We start from the raw sequence: 21,711 nt of genomic DNA, 5'->3' as shown, positions 1-21,711 counted from the left end.
ACAAATCCGAACAAATAAAACTTCGGAGGTAGGAAAAAGTACTGCCCCAGTGAGGCTCGAACTCACGACCTTCCGATGCCAGTAAATAACAGTCGGACGCTGTAACCAACTCAGCCATGGGGCATGTCTTTTCGACGCCACCTCGTCCAATTTGGCCAGTGCCGTACCTTGTCTCCTTCAAATCTCCATTTCTGAGAGTTCTGGGCGCCTAACATGCCAAAGAAATCAAAAGCATCAAAGGATATTGTCCAACCATCACATAAGTCTGCAGTGTCGCCAGCTCTTACGTTTCCAGACATCTTGCAGAAAGAAGCTCTCGAATGTCGCGTACTGCTGGAAGACCAGATTATCCTTATAGATGTTCGTTTCATTTCAGTATGATTACCATCGCGCATCCTGAATTGACAGACAGGAGTTTCTTTCTGTTGAAGAATGTAAACGCTTTGTGAAGTTTATCGACAACGCCCCATTGGAGTTAACACCTCCAAAGAAGAAGGGGGAGGCTGAGAGGGTCAATTGTAAGCATTTACATCGGTAGTTTGCATGTAGGAATCGGTACTCACCCACACTCCTTACTCTAGTTCGTTTTTCTGTGACCTCTGTTTTCTTTGCTCAGAAGTTACATTCCCTTCTGTTGCCACATCTCCCATCTTTCCCTCCTCCGACTTCAGCCAGGCGTCGCCCTCCCCTTGACGAAAAGCGCTCACCTCACTCATGCAACTCAAATATTCGCATGTACAAATACACGCCATCCCAGTACTTTGGTCCCCACTATGACGATTCTGTCCGTGACCCAGAGACGGAAGCAAAATCTGAATGGACAGTGCTTGTTTACCTAACTGGAATCGAGGATGGAGTTGAAGGCGGTGAGGTACTAATCCGTGACTATAATTACAAATTTCAAGACTGATCAGTGTGTGCAAGACACTATTCTACAAGGATGAGCGGGGGAAAGCACGCGAAACCATTGTAGCACCTCTAACGCGTGGAACTGTTCTCCTCCATCGGTTAGTGATCCCTGGCCTTGTTTCTTACCGCAGACTAACACTGACTGGCTAGCCACGGAAATGAATGCTTACTTCACGAGGGTTCGCTAGTCCGCAATGGCACTAAGTACATCCTCCGCTCAGATCTCATGTTCATGTAATGATTATCACGATCGCCATATTGTAATCGCGATCTCTGGTAATCAGGGCTAGGGCTTGGTTGGATGGTTGGACTTGCAGTTCACTTGTTAACTTTAGACCAAGCTTTAGTCAGCTCTACATTCGACTTGCGAATCTTGCATTGAGAACACAAAATAGGAGGAACACGACACCCTCAACACTTAAGCTCGAGATTGACCGCCGAGAAGCAGGTGTACTTGACAAGGCTGGCAGTATTCCCAGCTGAAAAGCCCGGGTTCACCGAGTTTAAAAGTACAAAAATTTGAGTATAGACCACAAAAGGACTAGATGGATTGAAAGACACGCAGCACGTGTCAAGATGGGATAGATGAAAATTGTTGACCTGCTTCACCAGTCGTTGTGACAACATAGCCAAGTTTGATGAGTCAGGCAGCAGGTCTGTATGATTGCCTGCAGAATGAAAGGGTGAACTCGAATATATTTCTGAAATTCCTCTGATGACCATCTCCCCGCTGCTTGAATCACTTGCAGAGTACGCCTGCGAAGTTTGACACCAGATAAGATAAGTCATCTAGGTTGATCATAGAGTTGAGGGAAAATTCTCTGGCACTGTAGTCTACAACAAGGCGAAGTTTGGTTGAGTTAGGTTTCGGCACAACATGAACTGGTGTGCTGCTGTACATGCTGGCAAGCGACTCTGGACCAAAAGGAGGTGAAAGCCAAGCCGCACTTCCTCATCAACCTGCTCCTGGACGAAAGCTCGATGCTCTTCACTCTTGAGTGGTTGATAAGAATTATCCCATGTCAAAGGGTAACCATCCATAGCAGTATCTGCGCACAGCCAGAAGCCCTCACGCAGACCATCCAGGATAAATCCGGTAAAAGGATGATTTGGATGCTCCCAAAGTAGCTCACAGAAGGTATTGATTTTAATGGGAGTGACAATTGTGAACAGATCGGGACGAGCATTCGGAGTCTAAAAGCAACATCCAAAAAATTGCGACTCCCAGGAAGAGGAAAAGGAGTTGCATACAAAGAAGATTTAGCCGCAGGGAAGACTGTTTTGGTGGTAAGGAGCGACGCGACGAGCCGACTGCGAATCTGATATTTTGTAGGATTCAAACCTAAAAGTGTGAGCTGGTGCGTACAAGGTAAAAGGAATAGATACCAAAGAGACACAAAAGAGAAGAAGCATGAGAGCACAGAGAGCAAAATGAGTGTAGTTGCCGTCCAGGTAAAATTCTGTAAGGAGTATGCGAAGGCCATGGCCGATGAGGACTAGGGAATGTGAGCAGGTGAGATTTAAAAGGAGACGACGAACTGAAAGCGAATGCGGCGGAGATACTGTTGTATACCGGAGCGTATAGCATAATTAGACGAGTTTGTTGTTTCTGTGGAACCTTTTCAATAGGTCTGAAGGAACGACACGACCGTACCATGTACGTTTTGTGGTGGTCTTGCAAGTTGTACGCCAGAGTAGACGAATGAGACGATCTTCAAAGTCACGTACGATAGCGATGATCGTGTAAGAGAGTCGCTCCCAACGACGAGTACGCATTGATCACGAATGAAAGCAGCGTTCTGATCTTTTTCTGCTTGTGGAAGGAGAAACACGGAGTCGAGTACTTGAATGCGAGTGTTTAGCTGGATCATAGATAGCTTGTTCTGTTAATGCAGCGTGTACTGCAGCACTTTCAACTTTGACTGCTAGTCATGAATGGATTCAGTGCAGCTACTGCAGCCTCGAATGGAGCGAGGGCGGCAGTCTCGTGAGGGAATACTCTGAACTGACCGTCATCGGTGTACGTAGACAAACGCAACGGGCAGCTATCTACTGTGGTATGAAATCAGTGCGTGAAATCATGATTGCAGTCGCATGCACATACCATGTTTGGATTGGAGAGCGCTAGATACTGATTACTAGTCTTCAAGGTCCGAGAAATCAACCGAGCTATCCCATCATCTACAACCAAGATACATCTATGGGTGACTACGCCAAAAAAATACCATCAGAACGTTTCCCTAAGATCTTCGAGACTTGTTGTGCTTGAATGGTGAACGATCGAAGGATCTCACATTCGTCATCATAGACAGCTTGAAGATAGTTGGTATCGTCCGCAACTTCTGTCGAGTTGCGGGAAGAAAACCACGTCCTCATTCTCTCCAACTTGGCATCCTCTAACCCCAACTTGCAGCTGTTTGTTCTCGGCATGAAATGCCTCAAGGAATGATGTGTAGCGCTCGACCTCTTCAAGCTCCCCGGGACGTCGTCGTCAACAGACGTTGACGCGCAGCCTCACGAGAAGCAAGCTTCGCTTTGAATGTCTTGTACTGTACAGTGTTGCACTTGCGAGGCTCAGTTGCAAGAGGCCTCTCTCGGCAAGTTCCTCATTCTTGAGATAATTGAGCATGAGAACGAATAAATAAGTACAAGAAAAAATATGGCATGTACTAACCTCTTCAATTTCTTCGGGAGTAAATTCTAGTTGTCGTACTCTCCCTGTTACACGAGCTGCAGACCGAAGCTCTGACGGAGTTGCGCGGAGAGGGTATCGTTGATGTTTCCTGATTATTCGTTCCCGCAGGTACCGTATCTGGAGCCTTTAGTGCTTCAAGGCTTCATCCATGGGGGAGAGAGAATTTGTAATAAACAACAGCAGTGGGGTGAGATGCAACAACGGGTCGCGATGAACAGGGGTAGCGGGCTCTGCCACGCACGATTCATTTTATTTCGACGAGATGATTTCCTGCAAGTATCGAACACAGGAAAAATCTATCGCCCCTTTTTCGAATGTCTCTTTCTCGGGACACCTGCCTCCACAACATCATCATCACGATCTCTTTCGTCCCTTCCAACGCCATCCTCACGTCTGCGTTTCTTTCCACCTGCTTTAGCTTCTTCTTTGAGCTCGTTGATGGCCAACCGGGCAGCCTCGTCCACACGTTCTTTCAGTAACATTACTTCTTCCTTGTCTGTTGGCCAAAGTTCCATTTTCTTGTCTATTACCTTTTCTATTCGTTGGATGAGTTCAACATCGTATTGCGTCACCATTGTAATCGATTTTCCAGATCGACCTGCTCGCGCAGTACGTCCAACGCGGTGAATATAGTCCTTGGAATGGGTTGGAATATCAAAGTTGATGACAATGTCAACGGAAGGCAGATCAAGACCACTGTAGGTAGAGCGACATCAATTCATGCAGAGATAGAAAAGAAATAAGGAACAAACCGGCTAGCTACGTCAGTTGCCACGAGCAACTTGCGGTCTCCGCTCTTGAACTTGCCCAGAGCGCCTAAGCGTTGGCTTTGGCTCAGTTGACCGTGCAATGGAACGGCAGGAAAGCCAAGAGATCGTAACATGATTGACAATCTGGAATAGAGTAATGGGAAAAATAAGCTGAGGATGAGTGAATGATTGCAATGCACCACCCACCGCTGGGCATCATGCACTGTCCGGGTGAAGATTATGATGGAATTCGATGCAAGATGGTTGGCGAGATATATGAGATGCACATCTTTATGAACCAAGGGGACGAGTAGATAATATTGCAGCAAGGTGGACACGGTCTGGTATCTACATTGATGCTCTCAGTACAGCTCAGGATGCCGACAATTTGCCCATACTTTGAAGAAACTTCAACCCGGATAGGGTTTATTAGACTGGCTCGCTGTAGCTTCGCAACTTTGGTGGTCATGGTAGCGGAGAACAGATAAGTTGTGCGTTCCTTGGGTATGACTTTGAGAATCTGGTCTATTTCAGGACCGAAATCCATGTCGAGAAGACGGTCTGCTTCATCCATAACCTGTGCGACTGTAAGGATTTGGGCTACAAGGGCCGGGAAAAACGCACCAAGAATTTCAAGCTTCTTAGGCTGAATCCTTTTGTGTTCTGAAGATGATCGTTCAAACGACCGGGGGTTGCCACTATGATATGAGGCCGCTTAGCAAGGCCAACAGCCTGTTGCATCCTATCCATTCCTCCGACAAGAACCAAGGACCGTACCCCCATGGCGGAACCCAGACTCTCGAACTGCTGCGCTATCTGATATGCAAGTTCGCGGGTCGGTGCAAGAATGCATGCAAACAATCCTTTTGGCTCGTCCCAAAGTTTTTGTAAGATGGGAAGAGCGAACGCTGCAGTTTTTCCTGAACCAGTTTCTGCCACGCCAATGATATCTCGGCCCTCTAATGCATGAGGAAGTGCCTGTTGCTGAATCTCAGTAGGCTTTGTGAAGTTAATCTTATCTAGGGCTTCCAGTAAAGGATCAATGAGGCCCAGTTCTTTGAAAGTTTCTGGCGGTGTGGTCGACGTGCTTGCTTCTTCTGGTGAAGGCATGCTGTCTGGCCGTGGTCGTCGACAGTGTAGTGGTCCAGAGCAAAGGTTTTGCTAAAATGTTTTTCTCACGTTTACTAAGTAGAATACAGAACTTTGTCCCGACGTCCAATCTGTCAACGGTGTATTACCAGCTGTAGTGCTACTTTCTTTGCTGCGTCCAGGATACCACCTATATCTGGCATCTTCGAATGTCTAATCAGAATGTCTTAGTGACATACTCTGCACCATTGTCGTTTCTGGCCTCGGAGAGCTGGAGGCAAGTGCTAGCAGCCTTGCAATCTCAACTACCTCTTCGGAGCATTCACTGGAAGTCAGCCTCCCGACCGAATCTCAAAACCATTCAGGAACTTGAGCTAACTCTTGTTCCTTTGGATTCTCTTCGCGATGAACACACGTCACAAGTACCAGTCACTCTGTTAGAAAAGCCATTACTCAACCTTTACGTTGTAACATGCGAGGTAAACATGGTGAACAAGTGGTAGCGGTAACCTGACGAGGTATCCAGGATAACGACTCGTACAAAGCAAATGTGAAGAAACAGATCAAAGACTGGCATTCTGCCATATCTCAGCGGAAGAACCAAGAATGGATCATTGTGCATGTCGTTCGTTCTGATATCAAGACCACAGACCGCAAGTTCTTCAACATGAAGAGCTCTGTCCTTGATAAAATAAAGGCAGATTTCAATATCGACAAGCGAGACCGGTGCGACTACCCGCGTATGGCGTCTCTCCTCACGCTTACATTTAACAGATGCGTACAGTTGTCGTGGACAGCAGGAGATCATAGTCCCGTCATATGGGCTGATCTTGTGAACAAGATCAAGGACGGTTTGCTGTCTGCTCTAGATTCATCCGTTTCCCAACGTGAGGAAGAGGTCAGACGCTCTGAGAGTCAGAGGCAAATGCCTGGTTGGAATTTCTGCACGTTTTTCATATTGAAGGCATGTCTCATACATGGCATTTTTAAACGTATTTTACCTGAGATTTTTTGACTCTTAGGAAAGCCTTGCAAGTTCCTTTGAAGGAGTGAAGCTTTTCGAAGATGCCCTACACCAGTACAACGAGCTGGAGGTATCCTTCATCCAAGTTCTGAGAGAGAAGAACATGTCATGGTTTGGTAGTCTCATCCAGCCTGTGGACAAGGATGACTCGGTGCCTCTGCTCTCAATTACGAAGAAACATTATCGTGACCTCATCCTCGCCAACTCTATCTCGGTATTCGATTTCCGGATATACTTGCTTGCTCGCCAGTGCGCTCTGCTAAATAAGATGCGTCGCCCGTCCGAGATTTGCCAGAAGGTCGCCACCTTTTTGGCCACGTTTGGTAGACGATTGCGAGAGGTAGAGGTCAGGGGTCGCATCATACTATTCTGTATCGTAGAAACTCATGCCCTCTATAGGCCAAGTTACCGGAATACTTTATTGAGTCATGGATATTCTCTTCTGCTCTCAGTGTTGTTGATCAATGTGATATGTGGGCTCCTGCGATAGAACTGGATGGCATTCAGCTCGCGCGATTCAGTGCGAGTAAAGGTGAACTTCTTGAATTAGCTAAGACTCAGGTCAGATATCATTGTTGAGACTCGCTATATCCTGATTTTTCTTTGCAGCTTGACATCATTGGCGTCAAAGTAGGTCATTTGCCTAAAAAAACCGCCCTTTGCGACCACATGTATGGAAGGAACTACCTTGCATCCAGAACAAAACAGTAAACGCTCATCGACGCGGCGGATAAGCAATCAGGAGGTCATGCTAGCTATTGGGGACAAGGAGGCTTTTTATGACTTGTATTGTGCAACTTCAAATCGTGCCATCGATATGTACGTGAAGGCTGGCCGTCGCAAATTTGCGCTAAAGCTGCATGGCTTCCTTGCCGCTCTTGACATGTAAGCATAGTGTTCGACATATAATCCGCCTTCTTATTGCAGGACAGCCATCGAGGACGCCTAGCGAGTGCTCTGGCGATTTTCACATCATTGCCCGCTCATTATGCACCTCATATGTGGGTATCGCTAGAGTCCTTCGTGCTCTCTCGTGCACTCGACATACACGCGGAGTTGGAAAATCCTCAAGACCGAGAGTGGATTCATATCTTACTTGCATATCTCAGGACATACACAAATGACATGAACAAAGAGCTAACATCAGAAGTGGATGAGGAGAAGTCTGTTACGGAGCTTATTCGAGCACTTCACACTGCTGCGGCGAGTTTGGACTCAGGTGTGTACTTGCCAAACGCACTGGCAATCTGAAATCATCAATAATTGGCAAATTGTAGATCTGATTCACACAGACCATCCTATCATGGCAGTTCAAGTATCTGGCGATGCTACGTGTAGTGACGATGAAGACTTAACCTTGGTCGATGCCACCGTTTCAAACCACCTACCATGTGTGCGTGTTCGTGTATTTAGACATCGTTTCCAGAGTTGATTTTTGTTTCAAGGATGTCTTTATTGATGAAATCAACATAACACTGCGCGGTCGAGATTCTGAACGTCTGAAGTTCATCGCGAAGGTGGATAAACTTCCTCCTGGCCAGTCGACTGTAACCCTATCTTGCCCAGTGCGTCGGACCATCTCAATGGTCTCCCGTGAACTGAACTGCATATCATAGTCATCTTCGTGGGGTTTATATACTCTTGAGAGCAGTGAAGTAGTAATGTCGCGTGTCCACTTTCAATGGCAACATACGGGTACTGCAGCCACTACTCCCAAGAATAATCAGATTTCATTTGTGCGCGTGCCGCGCAGTTTGCGCGCTTTGGATGTACAGATACGTCAACCTCAGCAAAGTAAGTGGTACAGTCTTCTTGACCATACTAATTCTAACTTGTGGATTCAAGTTGAGCTTGGAACTACATCACACCTTTTACTTGTGATTTCCACTGGCCAGAATGACATCTCGAGAGCAACTATTAAGCCAACTCCGCCTTCTGGAGTGCAATTCAACTATTCAGCGGCACGCTTAGAGGCAGAAGGTCAGTGTTTTCAATACATTTTGATACGTTCTTGAACCAGGACAAGGTACGGGGACTCTCGAGGCCTCTGACAACGCTATCGTCCTTCTGGATGCTCCCGTCGACGCGGACGTTGTAATTTCGCTACCACACTCTGATGCTTCGAGATATCATACAATGGTGAGTCTTTCCAAAAAAACAAGATGACTCTTATTCACTGCTGAGTTGAAGAAAATCTGGTTAAATGTAACATATAACACGCAATCCTCGATGGGTGTGATCCGTACCTTGCAAACCTCAAGAGTTGTCACGGTCTCGCTACCCATAGCAGTTAACGTAGAAGACTTTTTCCGCGGCAAAAGGTTCGATCATTGCATCACCTTGCACTTTGTTCTGAAGTCCTTTTAGACTGTTTTCCAAGTTTACTATCTCGGCAACTTCCCACCAGCATGTTCGAATATCATCGACGGAGCTGCAGGGTGCACGAAGTCTCGATGGGGTGAAGATCTCAGGCTGTCGTCCCAGCCGTCCTGTCGTGGTAGGATTCTATATTTTCGCTAATTGCTGAGGATACTAAACTCCACATAGACCGTTATGCCAGAACATCCCGTGAACTTCTTGTTCTCCATAGAGTCTTCGAATGGACCTGGTGCGTTGCTAGCCAGTTTGCTTGTCGAGTGCTAAGAGAAACACAGTTCTTGATCCACTGAACCTTGTCATCAAATACCGCATACTACGTGATGGTAAGGTTTCTCTCTACCCAGTATTACCTTGACTGCAGCTATATAATATATAGAGGTGGAGGCATTAGTTCGACAAACAGTGGAAGCTGTTTTGTCAAGTATGCCGGTCGAGAAGCCCCAATACGGCTCTCTACGACGCATGCTTATCGACAAATTGGTCGCACAACTGGAGAGCAACGCTGAATGGATAGAAGCATACAGGGCTACTGGTGAAATCACTTTACCTCGTTCGTTTGAAGATGGCGGGGATTTCCAGGGACCTATTCGGGAGGTTCGTTTGTCGATTTCTGGTTCTGTTACTTTTGCTCATCGCGCGTAACCGTTAGGCATTGGCACAATGTCGCCCAGAGACTGCATCACCCTGCCCTTGGAGAGAGATCAAGATACCAGTTGATGTGCCAAGGATGAATGTCGGTGTTTCCCAAGTTGTCCCTAATGCACACCCGAATTAATATGGCATGTCTGTAACAGATTGTGACTGCAGCACAAATCACTGTTCAACCTTCTTCACTTCCCAGTGACATTCAATCAGATCAACTACCCCCGATCTACGCAGGTCAACCAATCAACGCAACACTCATCCTCAAGACCTCTTTTCATTGGGCTGAGAAAGAGGGCAAACAGCGCTGCTACACGATGCGATACGATGTCGAAGAGCGCGTCAAGGATTGGCTTTTGTGTGGACGAAAGCGTGGAGATTTCGTTGCAACTGTAAGTCCACTGGTACTAGTTCATTCTCACTGTTGATTTAAACGACATCTAGGACGGTGGTTCATTCACTGTTCCGCTGACATTGATAGCTCTGCATCATGGTGAAATGACCTTACCCAAGGTCGACGTTCGACCACTACCAATATCAACGCAAGCCTCGATGGGATCTACAGTGCCAAGCGCTGATGCTTGTCAGGTCCATGAAGCTGAAAAGGTTTTGATTCTGCCCAGAGGTGGCAGAAGTACATATATCGTAGGTATGGGAGGCGAATACGAATGAATGTACCAATCACTATTACTTTTGGGATAATTGTTTTGGGGAGACTTGACTGAGGTTTGAGCGTTTTGAAAACATCTTCCCTTCTGCGTATCCGAACCAAATCCCAAGTAGCATCACAAGATTTGCGGCAAGGAGAAGGCCAGATGAAAGTGGCGTGGATGGATAAACGTTCCAAGCATATTCGATTGCACCTATGAGTGCCATCCTTTGCACATATTAGCAAAAATACACGTTCCTGCACGAAGAGACTCACTGCATGATAAAAGGAAACCTCGTTCTTTGAGTAAGAAGAGGCAATTGCTGCGAATACCACGAGTAGAATTGGTAGTGCAGTGATCGTGCAAAGATGATGCCGATGAGGTTGGACGTCGTAAGCACAGTAACCACGTCTGGTGTACAGGTCAGTAAACAGAAATCGACGAACTGCCAGAATGACTCACAATCGGGATCTACAGGTGCCAAACCAGCAGGCCGACCTGGTCGCCGGAGGCCTCTCTGTAGAACTCTAGCTACGCCACCGTCGCCGCGACACCATCGGAATAATCCAAAGGTAACCAACACCGTAACGTGACCCAGAAGTAAGCCTTTCGCCCATGCGGGACTCAAAAATGTACGTTCATCAACAAAGCGCCAGTTCACAGTCCACTTGTACAAGAAAACGCGTGATAAATCGAATGCATTCCGCAGGTAGGACTTTGCATTTGCAATGAGGAAAGAGCGGGCAAGTAGAGTCTGAGTGCACGCCAAGACGAGCATGTGTCGGATAGTCGCAAAGAGGCCGTGTCGTTTGAAGAGAATGACTAGTAGACCTGGCAGATACAGTATTGCTGACATTTTTACGGAGAGAGCGAGGCTTGTACGGATTTATGGGCGTTCAACATGGGTGAAGAAAATATAGTGCTCACCTGAATAACAAGATGCCCACGTCATCCCAAGCGCTCTGGAATGCGAGAATCGCTGCTTGCACGAAGATTAATGACCAGCAGTCGTTGAATAGGCGGAGAACGAAGATAGAATGCAGCCTTTTGCTGAGTGGTAGTAGCAGAAGCGTCCAATTTGGAACCTTTGCTTTCTTATATATTCGCGCATACGAGGGCGATGGATAATACGTATAGGCCGCCGTAAATCTGTTGGGCTTGCGCAACATTACGACCACCGTTTGTGATTAGATGAAGAAGGCGATGAATATGAACATGTCCAGCTGGATATCTAGTTTCGTCAAGGTAAGCGCAGTGTACTTCTGTTCACGTCAAGTTGACTTACACTAAAGGACCTGTGGGACCTGTGATATTGACATAGTTGCGCTCTCCCTTCAGGTAAAGGTCAATGTGGACCATGTACGTTTCCCAGTCGATTTCGGTATCTGCTTGATGTGTCGGTCATGGTTTTATGCGAGCTAGTAAAACGCGCTAACAGGGAACGAACCGCATTATGAGTTGAGTGAGGATAGCATCTCCGAGAACAACAAGAGATGCAGTAATCCAGAAATATTTTCTCATCGAATAAAAGTAATCGGACGTACTTCAAGACAAAACTCTGCATGAATGGAAGATGATCGATGATCCAAGACTCGGAGGTTTAGCCTGAGTGTTCTAAGTATAGCGCTGAGCAAAAATGCAAAAGGTAACTGCCCCAGTGAGGCTCGAACTCACGACCTTCCGATGAAACAATGCGTAACAGTCGGACGCTGTAACCAACTCAGCCATGGGGCACGTGTATTCCACATGTTTTCAGAACAATATAACCAATAGGGATCGCATTAGCCGATGTGAAAAAAGGGGAAAACCCTAAGAAAAGATTGTCTCAATTTGGTCGAAAAAAGCGTCACCTGAGCGATTCGAACACTCGCGGGCAAAGCCCAACCGCTTAGCTGTATAGCAGGCGATCCCGTTAACCACTCCGGCAAAGTGACTTGTTAGCATGTTGAGATGAGGGTATGTAAATATAATTGTGCTTTATGGGAGCCATCGGTCATGGTCACCGAGGCAGAATGTGGCGCACATCATTAATCATTTCTGACCGTGTTGTGCATACCCTTGGATCTGGATAAGGTCCTCATATTATATATATCTGATGACGTCTCAAAGTTCTCTTTCCAGTTACCTGCGTGTGGATCCTGGAGGTGATATCCGTGGACCGCAAATTGGCAATAGATGAAGATAGCTGTATCACTGAGCGTGATTGCAAACGCCGCATCAAGATCAATTGCCACGTAAACCATATAAAATGGTTTTGCGCCTTTCCACAATTTCTCAATAACCATCCCGGGATGAAGCATCGATGAAGTCTCGACCAGAGCACCGCGGCCGGTTGGCGTTCTCGTTACCCTGTGTTTTCCGTGTTCTACACATTGTTTCGATCTCTTCACCACCGAGTTGGACTGTGGACTAGTCTTGGAGCTCTCCGCATGCGCCAATTCCCTTCGCGCGTTACCGACGTTCAAGCAGTCTGAAGCACATGTCAGTCGAGTAGTGGGCATGAGCGTTCGTCAGGGGAACTTCCGAGAGCGATGATATAGATGATGCTGTCGATGAAACAATGAATGGCAGATATTATGTGATGATCACGCTCCGACCAGTAAACAGGATCGTTGACAAGTGATCTGATATGTAGCGGGCATCAATGCCTGTATTTGACTTCATGTTCTGGACATTATACTTCTGACTGTTGCCATCAAGTTGCTACTGTATCATATATACCACCACTCCCATTGGACCACTAGTGTGAAACCTGGCAATAAAACAATGTATTAGAGTAGAGTATGATGGAAAACAAGTACTTAGTTAAAGTAAGTGAACATTGGATGCGCTTTGTTGTCGACACCTAAAAAGCTAATCAAATATGCACGGTCGTTGTCCAACTGCGCCAGCACGTCATCGGCATTCTCGCCATCCTTCAACGCGACCAATGCTATGTCCTTCGTTGCTTTCATGTAAGCTGCCAGTGCCGGTATGACCAACCACTGTATGTAGTTCGTCCCATCCTCAAACGTACCCACGGCCTTCCAGTTCAGGGTTTCGACGTCAAAATGGCCCTTGTCAGTTTCCCTTGCAACCGATCCCAGGTCGCTGTAATCATTGTCATCACAGGGATCCTCGACTGGGGTGTGATCCTCAACCGGGATGCGATTGTTAAACACGGTCGCCGACGCAGTCGCGACTAATTGGGCGGCCTTGGATCTTGTGGAGATGTTGGGAAGTCGTAGATACCATGATGGCCTCTCCGCATCGGACTGCAATGTCGGCGCCTGTGAGTACGAAATGAGTCGACATGATGAAGCATAAAACGAATCACACATACTGGATCCGGAAACGTCCGATGGAATATCTGTCCCATCGTAGTCTGACCTGTCTGACAGGGGAGCTCAGAATGGTTCAAGAAATTAGTGGGACTCCCTCCGGGAGGGCGTGAATGGAGGGTCTAATGACTGCAATACATTAGGGGTAGAAGATCCCACTTTATTTTAAATTGAAGGTGGGTCTTTGCCGAGGCTCGGCAGACCTAAGCTGACGGCAGTTCAACATCAGGATTCACTTTTTCGACTTTTCGTCCTGAAACTTTCACTCCTTTACCTCATGGATAGGAGATATAGTGCAGACGGAGCTCGGCTGACGTCAAGTCTCTCCTGGTGTCTTCATTTTGTCAGACTCCAACAGTTCAGGGTCAAGTTGCGGCAGTGGAGGATATCCGGAAAACCATTATTTGTAACTGCATGGAATGAAATGAGAAAGCGTATGTCCCCAGTTTAACCACCTGGAGCTGTGGAACATGTGAGCATAAAGAAAATTCGTTGATCAGACACGTACGGGTATCATATGAGCATGGCATCTACTCGGTGCGTTATTGAGGATGTATTTCGTCATCGCTTGACAGGAAACGTTCGAAAGAATGCCCCAAAACTCTCGCAGGATGTACACCTCACATCATTTCTTGAGAGTTTTGTCACTCGGGCGTACGATAGAGGGGAAATCGAACTTCCACACTGAATTTGGGAGGTGCAAGTTGGGTGCAAGCACGATCAAGTGAGTTGCTGATTCGGAGGCGGCGTCACGACCTTTTCCGAGTTGATTCCAATAGTGAGTTTCGCCATAGGCCGCCCACGACCGTATCTAGGAATTTGAAAGTATGATGAATTCAGTATTCTCGCTGTCATCTACGGTGAGGCAGGACACAGACCATCAGCAAAACTGCCGACTATGAGAAGCTACGGTGTTCCGAGGGCGAGCGATATGAATGATTCCGGACTGACGGTCGAGTGAAAGGAGATGTATATACCTTGGTGATAGTTACAGCGAGTTCTACCACGTCATAGCAAGGAAACCATAGATTTATAGAAGCGCCTTGGATCCGAAAAAGACAGGAGTGAGCTCCGAGAGACTTGACGATGAACACGAGGCTAAGTGTATCCGCGTGAATTTGAGTTTCGCATGTATGTAAAGGGTTGGCCGTGAAAGGATATTAGTACATGAGTCTGACATGAGGGACTACGGCCGTGATCCTACCAACGACATCTCAGTACAGCATTAACAACGTCGGTTCTACTGTCTGGTCGCTCACTGCTTGTAATCACCTTTCACTTTCACTACTCCACAACTTGTTCTGCTCTTGTCACTATCATTCTTTCATTCTGGCCCCACGGCCATGAAAGCATTTCTGAACAGGCTCAACAGAGGCCTAACATCAAAGGACAGGGATAGAGACAAGGACAAGGAAAAAGAGAAAGAAAAAGATCGTGACAATGTCTCCGTTTTGACCAAGGACCGCAGCGATAACTCCTCTACCAACTCCCACTCACCCCGCAGCCGAGAAAAGCGTGAGCTAGTACAGCTTCCACCGCTCCCAGCCTGGCCTCCTACCCACGAGAGGCTCTCTATTGAGCCTGTCAGTAGACCAGCAACCGACACCAGCAGTAGACATGTCACTTCTCCCGGCTTGATTCAAATCCAACACTCCAATAGTGCAGGTACAGTCAATACCAGTGCGGGAACTCCTACTTCAATTTCATCGCATAAACCACTTCCTGACATCTGTGCTCGCCCTTTACCTCCAATCGAGGAGCCCCTTGACGACGACAGTGGCGTCGGCCTTACCATTTCTCCGCCTACACATGACCCGGACCCTGCAAATCGTCGCAAGGCAAATGGTAGTACCACATCAAACGATGTACAGAAAAAGGTAGCCTTCCTTTCACCCCCTCCGACCCCCTCGCCTCTTAATACCCAACTTCCGGATACATCGGTGCTCAGCCCCTCTCAAATCGTTCAGACGCCCTCGGGCGCCCCGCTCAAAACCACCGTGTCGCGTTTTCAGGCAACACATGGCAAAGACACGCGTGGCTCCATCTCCACAGCCGCATCGACATCACGCACAGACCTCGCTGCAAAGTCTACTACCACCACCACCGTTTCTTCTCCATCCACGTCTATCACCGTAGCCCCTACTCCATCATCCAATACTGCTAAAGCCACGAGTACACGCACAGCAGTTTCCCCTTACCCAGGCTCAATGCGCTCCAACACACCCTATTCTCAAATGTCCAATGCCAGCAGCCGCATTCTCGCAGTCACCTCATGGAGCGAGGCTGCAGAAGACGACCTCGTCAGCAACCTTGGTCCCCGTGAACGCACTCGTCAAGAAGTCCTCTGGGAAATCGTGGCTTCTGAAGAGCGGTGCGCTGCGCCTCCTCACACTGAGCTACTAATCCTGATGCGATCGTTGTATTCGTTGCAGATATGTAAATGACCTCACAAAAATGAAAGAATCCTTCATCGAGCCCCTTCTCCACCCTTATGCCACGCCTCCTCCTGTTAGCCCTACACCGACTCCATTCAACGAGTACGACGACTATGGCAGGGTTGAGTCACCGCAGGAATCGATCGACGTCTTACCCATCGCTGCACGCTTCATGAGTCCTCTTGGCTTCCGTGCTGATGGAGCCTCCAAGCCTGCAGATGCAGCTCCAAAGCCTGCAGATGGTCGCAGCCTCGCTACCACAACGCCTCAAATTGATGATGAAAGTGATGAGGATGCTATGGACACATTAGGCGAGGGGCTGCAAACCAATCGTGCTAATCCGAACCATCCTCGCTCTCCTTATCATGGGGGTGGCAGTGGTGGCAGATCAACCAAAATACAGGATATCGTCCCATTCCCTTCACGTTCGCACGCATCCCTTCCTGCACCTCAGCGTAAGCTCGCTACCGCTTCCTCTCAATCACTGGGAGACAAGGATAGGGAACGGGAGCGCAAAGACAGTGCCAAAACCACTCCTCCACAAGGCACTCGGGTACTGCGCAAGTTCAAGCGCTCGACTTCGCAGGCCAGTAGTCCCCTTCAGATTGCAGTCCCTCCACACCTACTACCCGAGGATCTGCGCATATGTCTTGAAGTTATCGAAAGTGGTGTGCTTGATGGGCATGTTAAGCTCAGCGAAGGCCTGTTGAAGCGGTACGAGGAGCAATACCCTCTTGTCCGGTCCCTCGCGGATGTATTTGTCTCGAGTGTGAGTATCAGAGATCTTCTTCGACGCAATATGCTCATGCTACTTTAGTCACATATCTTCCAAGGCTATGCAACATATGTCTTGCACCTCGAGCGTGCACTTGAGCAGGTGGACAACGCTTTGAGCACTGCAAGCGCTGCTAAGAAGCCCAAGAACCAAGATGCCGCTGAATGGCTCAAGGTTTGCAAGTCCCTGCAGCGGCTGGAAGAGCTGGCGGCCGATAAAGGCGAAACCGGGCTTGCTATCACCCTCTCGAAGCCCTTCCAGCGTCTCCTCAAATACCCTCTACTCTTCCAAAACCTACTCTTCCACACAGATCCAAGCACGTTCGAGTATGAGAGTACTCTGCAGATGGTTGCAGAAGTCGAGACGATCGTGCGCAGCATCGAGGACGAAAAGATCCAGAAAGAGGACCGTGACAAGACGCGCGATGTGTTTGCACGCATTGAGGGGCTTGATAAGGTGAAGCAGCTTGCGATCCCGAAGCCGTCAAGGTTGCTACTGGAGGAACGGCAGATTTTTGGGTCTCTCCATGGCTCAGGTCCGTCAAAAGGCTCAGGGTCGAGCCCACCACCAGTCATCAATGCCAAGGGCGTAAAGGGCAAGTCGTCATTCCGCCGGCTGAGTGATGTGCTGGGCACGGGCTCAGGCATGGGGGGCAAGAAAGACCTATGGCTTGTGGTATTCAATGATGTTGTCCTACGGTGCCAGCGCACGGGGACGACGTCGTTACCTTTGGTTTCAGGGTCGAACTCGAGGGCAACTTCATTACCAGAGATGCAAGGGAAGTCAAAGTATGCCTCGACAGGGCGGAGAAATTCGCATACGAAACCTAGGAACTTGTACAAGTTTCTAAAGGTAAAGCACCGATGACACTGTTTGACTTATTCTCACTCTGGTACAGATCGAGACTTGGGCGATTGGAGATGTCGTCCAGCCCAAGGAAGGAGTTGTCTCTATGGAAGAGTATGTGTTCTGTGGTCCTATCATTGATGTCTGCTCAGCGGTTTGCAGCGTTGTACGCTCCAAAGCAGAAGCACGGTCTGCTGCGCAGCCTAAGATCGTTCCTCTCCCTGACGACGATGAAGATGGCGAGGGAGAGTCGGACGACTCAGACAAGAAGAGTAAAATGAGCTTCTCATACTGGGGTGCAGACAAGATCACCCTCCAGAAACCTGTCCTCAAGCCCAAGCAACACGGCGTCGTTGGTTCAACACGTCGTGTATCTCCAGGCGGCACGTCATCCTATAGCAGGGAGTCCTCTGCAAACGCTAAGTTTGGGACTCGTCTAGCTTCGGGCGATCATGCCTCTCATTCTACACGTCCCATGAGCCGGCGAACGCAAACAACACCCAGCACGCGCACACGTGTGAACGCTTCAGAAGATAGTCATTCTATGAAGGCTACCGTCACACGACCCGCTTGGGACATAAGCACACGTGGCAATCCACATGCCCCTGGCATGAAGCGGTCGCGCCAGACCTCGCAAACGAGTGCAGCCGCCCGCGCAACCTCCACCACTACCAAACCGCAAGTCTCGCCTGTTGGATCTGAAGACTCGGGGGTGGGCTTATACCGCCAAATAGTGGCCCAGGATCCATCATTGGTCGCATAGCCTGACCTTTGTCGATCAGGCCTAGATTTTCGCTAGCTTTCCTCGTTCATCCATCTTCACTACAATCATTCACGGCGTTCATCATCGCATATTGCACTCTCTTACTTTATTACTTCCTTACCCTCATCGCGCAGCCGACACACATTCATTCATCGTTCACCTTGCTCTTGCGTCTCTCGTCTCTTGCTCCTGCTATGTCAGGGTCGGTACCTGATTATTTGATGATTCCTTATCACTCTCGTTGTTCTTCCCTCATGCTCCTTCAATTTTTATCACACTCTCTATTTGGAACACAAACATCGAACAATTGATCATCCAGTCATCCCTGATTTCATCTAAAGTACTTAAGATACGCTCCCCTATGCTCTCAGGGTCTAGAGCTACTACGATGCAGTCACCACCCTATATACAATTTTAATCGTGCACGCTTTCGTGCTTCTTCGCTATCGATTTTATGACACCATTTTGATCGATTTAGTCTGTTTCGTATGCCGCGTTGTGAATACTGACGCTACGCCCGCTTGGGTCCGAGGAACATCCCCAGTCGCCTCGTGGTATCCAGCTGGATCGGTAGAAATCAAAAAAACACCCCCAAAAGGGAGTTAGCCTAAACTTACCGTACTGCGGTCTTCGCTGCGGCCTCAGAGGGGAAAAGACCTGACGAATATGAGGACGTGTACTTCGAAGCGGTTTATTGCCAGATATCGCTCACCGTCGAATATTTCTCGAATGTAATAGGCTTCTTTTGTATCTGGGGTATCGACTGTCCAGCGCTCTGCACGCTTGGCGAAATCTTTATCAGAAACAAAGGCGGCGGCGTTATCCTTGATGCTGTGATCGAAGTCCATCAGCCCGCTTGTCTTGCTACCGGTGGGAAAACGTGTAGACTAACCCGTCTATCCAAGAATATCCAACACCGTCTGAGAATTGCTCCTTTTGGCGCCATAGGATAGACTTTGGGAGATAAGCCTAAAGTTTGAGGATAAGCAAGGCAAGTGTGGAAATCATCGGGATCGACAGACCGTCCCCTCTGGCCCACAGTCAAATGCTTTCCGAAGAATGTACTGTGCGAAAAGGATGAGGCATGAATGTCCGGAAATACTCAATGGGCCAGCTGACCTTCTCCATCTTCGGACGACCATCTTCGTCAACCACTTGGTTTAAGTCCTTCTTAAACATCTTTTCCTTCGCGTCGATGTTCATGGCGACTTCCAAAAAGGCCTTGTCGAGGAAAGGTACCCGAGCTTCCAAGCCCCAGGCCATCGTCGACCTATGCGCGGATCCGTCAGTGATCCGAGGCAAAATGGGATCCTCAAAACTAACTTGTTGGCGCGCAGGCAGTCAGCAGTGTGAAGATTCTTGACGCGCCGAACGCATTCCTGATGGAAAGAGTTACTATCTGGAGCAGCATGGAAATACAGATAGCCTAAACAGCGCGTTAATCAAGCTCGCAGCGGCGAATTCAGGGCGTCTTACCGCCAAGAATTTCATCGCTACCCTCTCCGCTGAGAACCATCTTAACACCCATCGCCTTGATTTTCCGGCTGAGGAGGTACATCGGTGTGCTTGCACGAACGGTTGTCACGTCATAGGTCTCAAGGTGATAAATGACGTCTGGGATGGCGTCCAGGCCCTCCTGGACTGTGAAAACATATTCATGGTGCACGGTGCCCAGGAAGTGTGCTGCTTTCCTGGCAGCAAGCAGATCAGGTGAGTTCTCCAGTCCGATTGAGAATGAATGCAATTGTGGCCAAGAAGCCAACATAGCTATGGTGATTTTCAGTGTGAAAGTAAGCAGTGAAATTCAGTACGCCTACCCTGCTGTGTCAGATCGTCCATCCTCGGTGTTGTAGGGCCACTGGTGGACTCAGCGAGCTTGCGCTGTCGAGCTTCGTACTGAGCTCGAGCAACTTTTTCTGTCTCCCTTGCAGCTATAGAAGCTATCAAGCTACTGTCCAGTCCACCACTAAGGAGAACACCATAAGGCACCTCAGACATAAGCCGCTTTCGCACTGCAGCTTCCAGGGTTTCCCGGAGAAGGGTATAATCTACAGGTGTGGTCGGGAGCGCAGGGTTCGTTTCTGCATCTCCATCCCACCAGGATGGCTGGAAATAACGTGTCGTGGACTGGTCACGGCTGTCGTAGACGTGACCAGGGGGGAATGAGATAATCGTGTCGCACTCATCGACGAGAGCTTTTAACTCTGAGGAAAAATACGTTGCACCAGGGTGCTTCGAGCTCCATCCTTGGTATAATGTTGTGATCCCAATGGGGTCGCGGGAGGCAATTATTCTAGTAGGAGTCACAGACTCATCCAGAAGTACAAAAGAAAACATGCCGTCGAGCATGCTGCAAAGATCCTTGTCATGTTTTTTGTACTGCAGACCGTCAGTAATTGCTACGGGCGGATGCATGGAATAACGTACCAGAGGAATAATGACCTCGCAATCTGAGTGTGTCCTGAACTTGGCAGTTGAGCCGAGGGTCGCACGAAGTGCTAGATGGTTATAAATTTCACCGTTGACAGCGAGTATGACCTGACCGTCCTCGCCGACGAGGGGTTGGGCACCGGTGTCTTAACCCACAACGAGTCAAGATCAATAATAGAATAGATGATAGGTCACGCACCAACACCAACAATAGCAAGGCGTTCGTGAAGAAGTATACCTTCCTTTCCGACAAAACACCCGGACCAGTCAGGTCCACGGTGACGAAGACGTTTTGAGAGAGCCAAAAATCGAGTGCGCTCGGCTGCTGGGTTTTCTATGCCATGGACTGCAAGTATGCCACACATTTTGGAGAGGACAACGATTAAACTGTCTGATTTACATACATTTTGGCAGTTCTAGACTATGACTCGACCAGATAAGATAATTCAGAAAATTGATGCTTAGGTAATGATAGATCTTCACAAACCTTCTTGCAAGCCTTGTGCCAGTTCCCATCATACTCAGTGCGCTCGACAGGTCATATATGATCTTTTTTTTAAGATTAATACCTCGTCATCTTCGTCAGCACGATGTTGTTCTGAGGCAGCGACAATGGCATGCACAATCGCCCCGTGGGAACCATGATGTAGCAGCGCGTACCGTGCCTGGAGGCTTCATCTACTTCCTCTATTGTGTCCAGTGTTGGTCCGGGTGATATTTTCTTCCAGCAGTACTAGTGTTGGACGACAATATTTTCCCAGAGGAATGTTGGAACGAGGAGGATCGGAGATGTCAGCACGATTACTTCACATGGCAGCTTTAACGTGTTGTTCAGCATCACTCTCGACCCTGGTGACCCTCTTCATCGAGTACGTAGGGTATCAAGTGCATGCAGATCGCATACACATTACGCTGTTCCCAGATTGCCCAGACACTAGGACCTTACATCATCCAAGCATCAGTCAAGATTGTTACTGGAGTTGCCGGACGTACCGTCTTGACATC

The 21,711-nt window shown here is 48.3% G+C and overlaps 8 protein-coding genes and 3 non-coding genes across 11 annotated transcripts; 3 read left to right on the top strand and 8 right to left on the bottom strand.

Annotated features, from left to right (window-relative positions):
* Positions 1-41: 41 nt before the first annotated feature.
* Positions 42-124, bottom strand: DFJ58DRAFT_t5. The gene has a single exon. It is a non-coding gene; the product is annotated as a tRNA-Asn (tRNA).
* Positions 125-169: 45 nt separating this feature from the next.
* On the top strand, positions 170-1,331 carry DFJ58DRAFT_9364 (uncharacterized protein). The gene is made up of 5 exons (XM_041395629.1): positions 170-360; positions 413-518; positions 582-871; positions 925-1,007; positions 1,060-1,331. The coding sequence occupies exons 1-5, from the start codon at positions 214-216 to the stop codon at positions 1,145-1,147; spliced, it is 714 nt and encodes a 237-aa protein (XP_041251335.1). The 5' UTR covers positions 170-213; the 3' UTR covers positions 1,148-1,331.
* Positions 1,332-3,714: 2,383 nt separating this feature from the next.
* On the bottom strand, positions 3,715-5,519 carry DFJ58DRAFT_9350 (DEAD-domain-containing protein). Its single transcript, XM_041395625.1, has 4 exons — positions 4,978-5,519; positions 4,752-4,930; positions 4,357-4,701; positions 3,715-4,300 (listed from the first exon to the last, which is right to left on the bottom strand). Exons 1-4 carry the CDS (start codon positions 5,461-5,463, stop codon positions 3,901-3,903), a joined length of 1,410 nt encoding a protein of 469 aa, XP_041251334.1. The 5' UTR covers positions 5,464-5,519; the 3' UTR covers positions 3,715-3,900.
* A 132-nt stretch (positions 5,520-5,651) lies between these two features.
* Positions 5,652-10,364, top strand: DFJ58DRAFT_851422 (trafficking protein particle complex subunit 10; the record flags this gene model as incomplete). Its single annotated transcript, XM_041393816.1, has 19 exons — positions 5,652-5,921; positions 5,969-6,168; positions 6,217-6,406; positions 6,465-6,812; positions 6,866-7,027; positions 7,101-7,351; positions 7,399-7,685; positions 7,744-7,859; positions 7,912-8,031; positions 8,083-8,260; positions 8,312-8,446; positions 8,493-8,605; positions 8,657-8,787; positions 8,834-8,963; positions 9,014-9,074; positions 9,222-9,439; positions 9,495-9,578; positions 9,640-9,879; positions 9,932-10,364. The coding sequence occupies 19 exons, from the start codon at positions 5,652-5,654 to the stop codon at positions 10,157-10,159; spliced, it is 3,462 nt and encodes a 1,153-aa protein (XP_041251333.1). The 3' UTR covers positions 10,160-10,364.
* DFJ58DRAFT_9315 (glycosyltransferase family 58 protein) lies at positions 10,167-11,112 on the bottom strand. Its single transcript, XM_041395623.1, has 3 exons — positions 10,600-11,112; positions 10,413-10,548; positions 10,167-10,364 (listed from the first exon to the last, which is right to left on the bottom strand). Exons 1-3 carry the CDS (start codon positions 10,991-10,993, stop codon positions 10,175-10,177), a joined length of 720 nt encoding a protein of 239 aa, XP_041251332.1. The 5' UTR covers positions 10,994-11,112; the 3' UTR covers positions 10,167-10,174.
* On the bottom strand, positions 11,086-11,496 carry DFJ58DRAFT_720621 (ALG3 protein-domain-containing protein; the record flags this gene model as incomplete). Its single annotated transcript, XM_041384727.1, has 3 exons — positions 11,086-11,187; positions 11,251-11,368; positions 11,423-11,496. 3 exons carry the CDS (start codon positions 11,494-11,496, stop codon positions 11,086-11,088), a joined length of 294 nt encoding a protein of 97 aa, XP_041251331.1.
* Positions 11,497-11,786: 290 nt separating this feature from the next.
* DFJ58DRAFT_t4 lies at positions 11,787-11,871 on the bottom strand. The gene has a single exon. It is a non-coding gene; the product is annotated as a tRNA-Asn (tRNA).
* Positions 11,872-11,981: 110 nt separating this feature from the next.
* DFJ58DRAFT_t3 lies at positions 11,982-12,071 on the bottom strand. The gene has a single exon. It is a non-coding gene; the product is annotated as a tRNA-Ser (tRNA).
* A 717-nt stretch (positions 12,072-12,788) lies between these two features.
* DFJ58DRAFT_9195 (uncharacterized protein) lies at positions 12,789-13,614 on the bottom strand. The gene is made up of 2 exons (XM_041395614.1): positions 13,460-13,614; positions 12,789-13,406 (listed from the first exon to the last, which is right to left on the bottom strand). The coding sequence occupies exons 1-2, from the start codon at positions 13,493-13,495 to the stop codon at positions 12,939-12,941; spliced, it is 504 nt and encodes a 167-aa protein (XP_041251330.1). The 5' UTR covers positions 13,496-13,614; the 3' UTR covers positions 12,789-12,938.
* A 1,186-nt stretch (positions 13,615-14,800) lies between these two features.
* DFJ58DRAFT_851414 (Dbl-like domain-containing protein) lies at positions 14,801-18,720 on the top strand (the record flags this gene model as incomplete). Its single annotated transcript, XM_041393815.1, has 5 exons — positions 14,801-15,828; positions 15,890-16,661; positions 16,710-17,519; positions 17,566-17,627; positions 17,676-18,720. 5 exons carry the CDS (start codon positions 14,801-14,803, stop codon positions 18,274-18,276), a joined length of 3,273 nt encoding a protein of 1,090 aa, XP_041251329.1. The 3' UTR covers positions 18,277-18,720.
* A 30-nt stretch (positions 18,721-18,750) lies between these two features.
* Positions 18,751-21,071, bottom strand: DFJ58DRAFT_720618 (uncharacterized protein; the record flags this gene model as incomplete). Its single annotated transcript, XM_041384726.1, has 11 exons — positions 18,751-18,838; positions 18,894-18,933; positions 18,989-19,107; positions 19,169-19,245; positions 19,299-19,340; positions 19,396-19,546; positions 19,600-19,702; positions 19,753-20,043; positions 20,094-20,655; positions 20,704-20,852; positions 20,906-21,071. 11 exons carry the CDS (start codon positions 21,069-21,071, stop codon positions 18,751-18,753), a joined length of 1,788 nt encoding a protein of 595 aa, XP_041251328.1.
* Between the last annotated feature and the right edge of the window lie 640 nt (positions 21,072-21,711).

Source organism: Suillus subalutaceus (genome assembly GCF_016647625.1).
Source record: "Suillus subalutaceus strain FC151 chromosome Unknown DFJ58scaffold_1, whole genome shotgun sequence".
In the NCBI taxonomy this organism is placed as follows: Eukaryota; Fungi; Basidiomycota; class Agaricomycetes; order Boletales; family Suillaceae; genus Suillus; species Suillus subalutaceus.
The sequence above is the reverse complement of the archived record's forward strand: the minus strand, read 5'-3'. Positions and strand labels throughout refer to the sequence as shown.